The sequence below is a fragment of the Emys orbicularis genome, chromosome 22 (assembly GCF_028017835.1).
Source record: "Emys orbicularis isolate rEmyOrb1 chromosome 22, rEmyOrb1.hap1, whole genome shotgun sequence".
Classification (NCBI taxonomy): Eukaryota; Metazoa; Chordata; order Testudines; family Emydidae; genus Emys; species Emys orbicularis.
The window spans coordinates 10,392,188-10,401,184 of NC_088704.1; the positions used below are offsets into that span (position 1 = coordinate 10,392,188).

Genomic DNA, 8,997 nt, shown 5'->3' on the forward strand with positions numbered 1-8,997 from the left:
GTGTGCCCTTGTTGCCAAGAAGCCAACGGCATATTGGGCTGTATTAGTAGGAGCATTGCCAGCAGATAGAGGGAAGTGATTATTCCCCTCTATTCGGCACTGGTGAGGCCACACCTGGAGTATTGTGTCCAGTTTTGGTCCCCGCACTACAGAAGGGATGTGGACAAATTGGAGAGAGTCCAGCAGAGGGCAACGAAAATGATTAGGGGGCTGGAGCACATGACTTACAAGGAGAGGCTGAGGGAACTGGGGTTATTTAGTCTGCAGAAGAGAAGAGTGAGGGGGGATTTGACAGCAGCCTTCAATTACCTGAAGGTGGGGTTCCAAAGAGGATGGAGCTCGGCTGTTCTCAGTGGTCGCAGATGACAGAACAAGAAGCAATGGTCTCAAGTTACAGTGAGGGAGGTCTAGGTTGGATATTAGGAAATACTATTTCACTAGGAGGGTGGTGAAGCACTGGAATGGGTTACCTAGGGAGGTGGTGGAATCTCCATCCTTAGAGGTTTGTAAGGCCCAGCTTGACAAAGCGCTAGCTGGGATGATTTGGTTGATGTTGGTCCTGCTTTGAGCAGGGGATTGGACTAGATGACCTCCTGAGATCTCTTCCAACCCTATGATTCTATGAGGTGTGTGAATAGGGCAGCATAGCAGAAGCTTGTACTGCTGTACCCAGGCTGTGCTTGTTCTCTGGATAAGAAAGTATCAGCTGGGCTGTACGTTCAGTATCTTTCACAACCACTAAATTCACATGATTTTTTAAATAAATACTTAGTCATCCGCTGTAACAAATCAAGGCCCTTTCTTGATATTTGGTACTACAGAACTCCACTGCCTTCTGTAACAGTAATGAGCCCATACAGAGGAGAACTATTGCCTGCTGCACACTCAAAAGCTGAATTACTGCATTACAGAACCATCAACACAGAGAACAATAAACCTTCCCTACAAGGGACACTTCAATTTCTAGTTCCCTGCTAAGTTTTCTGCTTACTGCTGAAAACATGTTTGCCACCGGCATTCCTCTGATGCAAAGAGGAAGAGAAGATCTCTCTCTCCCCCTCTCACCCCCAACTTTAAAAGAATTTGCATCCTCAGTGAATTCAGCCTAAGGATTTTCTGGGTATATAAAAGCCCTAAATATATTTAGCTTCCTTGTGTCCATTCTGCTCTTGCTGGGCTGAGTGATTTGTGCTCATTCTAAGGCCAGGTCTACACTACCGCGGTAGTTCGACGGCTGGCAATCGAACTTCCGGGTTCGATTTATCGCGTCTGGTCTGGACGCGATAAATCGATCCCGGAAGCGCTCGCCGTCGACTGCGGTACTCCAGCTCGGCGAGAGGAGTACCGCGGAGTCGACGGGGAGCCTGCCTGCCGCGTGTGGACCGCGTCTGAACCGCGGTAAGTTCGAACTAAGGTATGTCGACTTCAGCTACGTTATTCACGTAGCTGAAGTTGCGTACCTTAGTTCGAATTTGGGGGTTAGTGTAGACCAGGCCTAAGTGATTTTGTTTGGACTGGTACTTGCAAGCAGACAGGGAGGAGGAAAGCAATACCTGCCTGGGAGGTGAACTGCACAGCCCTGTATGGCACGAACTCTGCCTCTGGAAAGGAGGGAATGGCTCCATAGAGGAATGCACCTCAGAAGCATGAAGAACTGCGTGCTTCTTATCATGCTCAGAGCGGCCAGGAGAGTGGGGAGGATGTGTCCCTAGAAGCTCAGCTCCTAGAGTCTCCAGTCCACCGTGTTATTTCTTCGTGACTGGAATCGGTGGGTTAGGCACCTAAGAACCTTTGTGAATTCGGGCCTGAACTCCCACGGATTTCAATAGGTGCCAAAATACCTTTAAAAGTCTGGCCCTAATGTTCAAGCCACAGCCCATTGAAGTCCATGACAATATTCCCATGGATTTTGCATCAGGCCCTTTGTCCCCTTGCTTGCAGCTGTGGACCAGCCATTAGAGTGGGATGCATAACACACACACTGAGCACAAGTCTATATGATGGATGAACAACATGCAAAAGCTTCCCATAAGCATCCAAAGCGTAGTGGCTTCTTGAAACTACCTGACCCTCCTTGTTCATTCAAGTCACGTGGAGATTTGAGTTACTCATTCTCTAACTGATGGAGGAAAATTAGTTGGCGAAGTAAAAATATTGCAGGATAACAAAGCTGTGAGTCAAAGATGAATTAAGGAAAATGACAATTAACCTAATGCAGGATGTATTTATGGAACGGTGAGTCATGGAGTAATATACAGCAACCCAATCTTGGGAAGTGTACTGCAGAGAATGACAAACGACTTGCAATTAATTACGCAAGAAACAGTGGCTGCTCTTGTGGAGCCCAATTCTGCAAGGTGCTGAAATCTGCCAACACCAATTGAGACCGAGGGGAGGTGAGAGCCCTCAGCAACTCATCCAGAAGAAAAGAGCTCAAGCCTCGATCTGGAGCACTCCACTCCCCAAAAGCACCGCGAATGTTACTGCATTGGCGGTTCAGAGGAGGAGAGAAAATAATAATTTTTAAAAATGGCTCTAACTAAAGTACTCACTGCTTAAGGGGAGGCAGTTTGATTTAGAGGACAAAGCACTAAATTGGGACACGTAAGAGCTGGGTTCTGTTCCTGGCTTGCTGGTTGAGCTTGAGCAAGTCCGTGCCTCAGTTTACCCACCTGTAAAATGGGGATAGTAACACTGACCTCCCTCAACAGATGAAAAACACAGGGTAAGAGCTAGTGATGGGCAAGCTTTATCCACCCCTATTTGGCCTAGAGAATGGGACAGGCTCTCTCACAGGATTTTTCATTTCACTCACTGTGTCCAACTGGCTGCTCGCTATCATGCTCCGACTGGCATATCCGAGTTCAGGATGATCTACCCCCAAATGTAGTTCATTGAGTCGGCTCTCATAATGTTATCGTTTCCCACCCTTCTCTTGAACTGCTCTGCCTCTTTTGCCTTTAGGTTCTGTCCCTCATTGGCAGTTACAACACTGCCCACTGCAGTATCAGCCAGTAGATATAGCGAACAGCTGCCTTTACCCTCGACCCAGATTATTAACGTTGATCAGACCTCACAGTGCTGAGCATGGCAAAGGGTTGGGAGGAGAGTGGGCAGTTCAGGCATGGACGGGAGAGGACTGGAGAATGCAGAAGACAGGAGAAGGAAGTACAGGGCGTAAGTGTGGGAAACATCAACATCGTAATGCTGGCCCGGCTTATTCCTTATGGATCCCTGCGACAAGTCAGAATGAACGCCTACTTTTGAAATGATGCCTTATCTGACCAACTCTCCATTAGACACAAACAGCTCTGAACGCATGCTACAATGATCACTTATTACTTTGGGAAGCTGGAGCTTTTTCAGAACCAGGGAGTTAAACTAGCTGTGTTACAAAAGTGCAACCTCTTCCCCGCCTTTCCCCGCCCCTACAAAATATTCCCCTGGAATATTTGCTAATGCTCAATGCAGATAAAACAGGTCACCTCAAAGAACACAGCCAAACAAACAGATTTACTGGGACATAGTAAGGCAGCTGGTAGATGTACCGTAAAATATGACAAAAAGAGAGGATGCTCTTTTAAAAAGTAATTTCCCAGGCAAATTTACAAGCAAACAGCATTTCAGGGGCTAAAAAAAGAGCAAGCACTTATGCAATGGGCCTCACAGGTTTGGAGTAGTGTTCCCTTATGACAATGAACTATTTAGACTAATAGTGTAATTACCATGGTACATCCTAGGGAATTATGCAAATGTACAAAAAGCGTGCATAAATAATTAGATTATGCAAAACCAGCTGCAGAGACATTTTTCATTTTAAATTTTTAAACTTTCATATCAAGCAAAATGATGTGCAGCTGGGTGGAGAAGAGTTAACTTTTTTCCCCCAAGTAAATGTTTGGTGTTTAGAAAAAGAGACTGCACAGCAAGATTAGGTGAGCGAGAAAGTGCGCGGTGAATGCACTAGCATAGGACTCAGTCAGTTCAGGGCTTAGCTCTGCCACAGATTGCAGGTGTGACCCTGGGAAATTCACTTAGTCTCTCTGTAAAATGGGGATAAGATCCCTCTTCTATTTCCTGAAGTGTTATGAGGATAAATACACTCCAGAAGTAGAGGTGCTCAGACATGATAGTAACAGGAGCCGTGTAACTACCATATAGATAGTAGAAAGGAAGTGTCACCTTGGGAATAGTGAAACTGAAATATATCTAGGAAAAACTTAAACAGAATGAATCTTTTTCTTTCATCAAACAGACCATTCGGCAGGCAGCGAGCAGGCCCCAGTCCTCCCTCCTGGGGGACGGCAGAGCAGAGACTCTGTCACCTTCCATCACAGGACGTGAGCCAAACATCCCCAACCAGCACTTAAAATTGCCAGGGAGTTGGTGTGGCTGCCATTCCCCCTCACACTTCACAGCTGCAAGCCGGCATGGCCTGCCAGCTAGGAAGAGGGTCTCCAGTGCCCACCGTGTGCCCTGCTAAATGTACACACTGCTAGACAAAACCCTAAGGTAGCCAGAAGGGTATGCCTAAGGGCCTGGTTCTTCTTTCAGTTACTATGGGAGAAGCCTTCTTGTAACCAAGGGCAGATTTGGTCCCCAAATATCTATAAGGCAGAGAGAGGTTGGTTTGACTGATACAAATATTCACAGAACAAGCCTCAACAATCAAAGTTTCAATCTTCACGTTTTGTGGCCCCCAGAAGTCCCGTGCAAACCTTCCACCGGGAGCGATCGTGACTGCAATGGGAGCTCTACCCACGAAGGGCTGGCTTTCTGTGTGGGAACTTGTGAGCCTGCTGTCCTTAAAGAAATGTAAGGGAAAATAAATTTGCCCACCTGATCCCAAGTCCACTGAAGTCAGTGGAAGGGCTCCCATTGCCTTCAATGGGTCTTGGAGGGTACTGGCGGGATGCTCTAAAAACCAGAACCCTCTACATTTAAACTCAGCTCAAGCATTCCAAGCCTGCTGCTTTCCATGTGACAAAGGGCGAGCCATAGACAATGTTGCCACTTGTAGACAACTTGAAAGGGGCTAATGGGAGGTGTACTGCCAAGTCTGTGATTTACATAGAGTTTGGTATTTCTGCAGGTGCACTGTTCATCATTTCAGCACATCCTATTGCTATGAAAAAAACCAAAATGTCATTAACCACGGTGATGTGATATAGGAGGTCGACACGTTTTGCTGTTTAAATTTAGGCTCCCAGGGTCGGACTCTACATCCCTATAGTCTCAGTGAAGTCAGTGGTGCATAGATATAACTGAAGGCAGAATTTGGCCCTGAAGTTTCTAGGTGCAGCCATATCCAAGCACATTACATATACTAATGAATTTGTCCTCACAACACTCCAGGAGGAGGAGCAGCGCTATTATCCTCATCTTACAGATGGGGAGCTGAGATACAGAAAGGCTAAGTGACTTGCCCAAGGTCATGCAGGAAGTCTGTGTCAGGGCTTTGTGAGACATACACGTTAGTTAATAGTCCTGGGTCAAAATTCTGCCCCCAGCTATGCCTGTGCATCCCCAATAGCAACTGCTGCAACCCACTTGAAGTCAGGCGGGTATATAAATTAATATAGCATTTGCCCCCCACCCTACCCCCCTGGAGTTTACAATTGCTCCCAGTTGTTCAAAGGTTCCCCTGGACATCCATTTTCCACGTGCAATCATGTTTTGCAGCGGTGAGACGGCATTTCAATAGATTACGTCCGGAAGGGCCTAGGTCTGAAAGTTTCATAACTGGAGCAGAGCTTCCCCAGACTTCTGGATTGTTTGGAAGAGAAATTTTGTCCTGACCCCTCTCTAGTGTTAAAGATACAATCTACACGGTCATATCCTTATCCAGCTGCCCAGCCAGCAACACGAAGTACCAGTATCATTTACCAGAATTCTCCCTCGGGTTTGGGTTAAGGTGCTATAAATGACAAACTGGATCTTTCCTTTTGTAGCAGGACATCTGAATCTCTGTTGGCTTCATCTCCTTATCCTAGGTTTACAGGAGGAATTTTAATGTTAGTGTATCAATAGGGCGGTGTACTGGCTACTGGGTATTTTAACTACTGCCCTCTACTGGATGGAATCAGAACTGCTCCTCTATCTTATAGGCCGTAAGAATGAGCAGAGATTCTCTTTTAGCTCCTGTGATAGACGCCTGTGGTTGTAGAACAGCAGAATCTATCATTGCTGTCTGCAAAGTTCTGAGTGGCCAAGATACGCAGTAGAGGTACAGGCATGCAAACCCAGGTAGTATTTGCCTGTTTGTTACAATGTTTTCTCTGGCTTCCTCCACATGCTAACCGGAGGCCCCATTCTAAGCAGCCAATGAAGGAGACAGCTGTTACTACTGCATTATTACATGCACAGCCAAAATCCACACTTGTTTTCGTGTGGTTGGCTAAAGAACATTGCCAATATTTATTATTACATTGCTCTTTATCTTCTCAGGGTTAGAGTGGTGGGAATAATGGCTTTTTCAGTTCATTGGTAACTTTAAAAAAGTTTTACAACATTCCATTTTGGGTCAAATGAAACATTTTGTTCCGCCAAAATCAAAGCATTTCATTTTAATTTTAACCTTCTTAAAACTTTTTGAATTTTTTTTTTAAATAAGATTCAAGGATATTTTGAAACTAAAAGTAGTTTTAATCTGAAAATCAACGTTTCCATTTTTTTTTTCAGAATTTTTGTTTCTTCCCTCCCCCCCAAAACGAACAATTCAGTAAAACTGACAAATTCGTGAAATATTTCAGTGTGAATGAATCTGTATTTTTCATGCACACACACACACACACACACACACAAAATTTGGCCAAAAACTCACTCAGCTCTACTCAGGGCCATATTCTGGCCTCAGTTACATCGAAGCAACATCATGGAAGACAGCCATTGAAAGGAAAGATGAGTTTGTGGTTGAGGTTCTGAACTGGATTTCAAGAGCTATCAAACATTGGCTCTTCCACAAACTTTCTACGTGACCCTGGGCAAGTTTCTTCATCTCTGTGTGTCTCAGTTGCCTCTTTTAGAAGTTAAGCTACTATTACTTGCTTTCTCCTATCCTTTGTCTGTCTTGCCATTTGGAATGCAAGACCTCAGGGCAGGGACTGTTTTCAAGTGCGTTTATGTACAGCACCTGACCCAGTGGAGTTATGAACTTGGCATCATTGATAATATGATCTGAAATATGCAAGAGAGAAAAGTAAAGCTGCCTTGGATTATTCCCTGATATTTGCCTTGAGAGCCCAACACAGTCACAAGCTAGAAAATGAAGCTCACCATATGTCTTAACTTTATCTAGGTCATTTCCACAGATTTCAGTGGAAATCATGCAGGAATAGTGCAGTGTAATTCTTTCAGAATTCACCCTCTAAACAGTAACAATATGGTCCAAACATAACTTGTAATAGGATCTGGGAGGACATATTCAAGTGATCTTCTAGGGGAGACAACTAGGTGTCTCTGTCCTAGCTTCACTCCTAGAAATTCACCAGAAAATAAGTCCTATTCCGTAGTCATAACCAGTATTGTGAAAGTGCCAGTGGGTCTTGGCAACATGGACACTAAATCAGGTCGACACAATATGTGATTAAGAAAATTCATTGCAAAGTCATCATCAATATTTGCAACTACCAGTCCTCTCTCTCCATCCTTTGTGGAGAGAGCTTCCTTTAACCCAGCACTGGAGAAGAAATGAAGACTCATGAATTTCACTAGGGTCCTTGTTTGCCAGGCCACTTTATTAACCCAGGAGGTGTTCAGATACTATGGCGGTGGACGCTGCTACAAAACATTAAGATAGTTAAAGACAGTGAGCCTAGTCCTTCATGGCCTTGCACTTTGTGTAGCTGTTTGCACCTCCGCAGAGTGAGTGCGAAGAACAATCAGAGGGAGAATTCGGATTTAGCTATGTTTTACATAGCTGCATGCGACTCCACAAGGGCATCCGAGAATCAGACCCACCCTAGGGGAGTTACAACTCAGTAAAAATCTTTGGAGCAAGGACCTTCTTTTTGTGCTGTGTTTGTACAGCACCTAGCACAATGAGGTGCTGGTCCGTGACCAGGACTCCAGGGCACTACAGTAATAATTAATAGTCACCTGGTCCTTTATAGAACAGAACATCTTCACCAAAGGTCCACCCCACCCGGAGATGCATCATGCTACAATAGTCACTCCCCAACACGGTACAAATCCGTGTTCCCTGACCAGCTAGTCACCAGTTAGAAACAACTCACTTCCTATAAAAGTGACATGAGGCAAAAGGATGCAGCAGTGGATTACCACTCATGCCCTTGCTTGACTAATTATTTCAGCATCATTTGTTTTCATGACTCGTAGTAACTTGATGAGTTATCATGCATACCATTTACTGTTCAAAACACAGTGGCAACCTCTCTTGGACCATCAGCTCCAGAGTGGCTGATTTCAAAGCATGTTAATCCAAACAGCATAATGTCCATCCTATGCCATGGTTTCAAATTTGTGAGTATTTGGATTTAGGAATCTTAAGGTGGGATTTTCAAAAGAAGCTAAGGAATTGGGTGCTTAAATCCCTTAGACTCCTTTGAACAATCCCAGACTTTGGTAAGTCCTGGGTCTGGGGAGAAGATAATTTGCCAATTAGTGGGCAACAAGTTAGGAAATTAAATATATACCCCTCTTACCTGCCTCCATAAGTTGACATTGCTGGCCAAAGACCTGTGAGAAAGTAACAGGGCCTGCAGCAGAGTTGGAGGTCACTGGTAAAGCATCCATGGCTCTCTTAGGGTCCTTCGTGTTAGTCATGTGACACAATCCAGAACCCTTGAAGAAGTTTCCTGTTCCCCCACGGTCCCAGATCGAGAACCTGGATGGATCGGAGAAGATGACCACCACCTGGCTAGGTAACTTGTTCTCAGTGCCCAAGGTTCTTCCCCTGCTTTTTCAAAGAAAGGACCACCACCACCTGCTGTTTTCACTCAGGTGTCATCTGTATTTGGAATGAGGCTAACCTTCTCT

At 45.0% G+C, this 8,997-nt stretch overlaps 1 protein-coding gene across 1 annotated transcript in view; it reads right to left on the reverse strand.

Moving 5' to 3' along the window:
• KAZN (kazrin, periplakin interacting protein) overlaps positions 1-8,784 on the reverse strand; it is a 747,507-nt gene extending 738,723 nt beyond the window's left edge. Inside the window, exon 1 of the mRNA XM_065421351.1 lies at positions 8,664-8,784. Within this exon, the coding sequence (XP_065277423.1) occupies positions 8,664-8,784 (121 nt within the window). The remainder of the gene's footprint in view (positions 1-8,663) is intronic.
• Between the last annotated feature and the right edge of the window lie 213 nt (positions 8,785-8,997).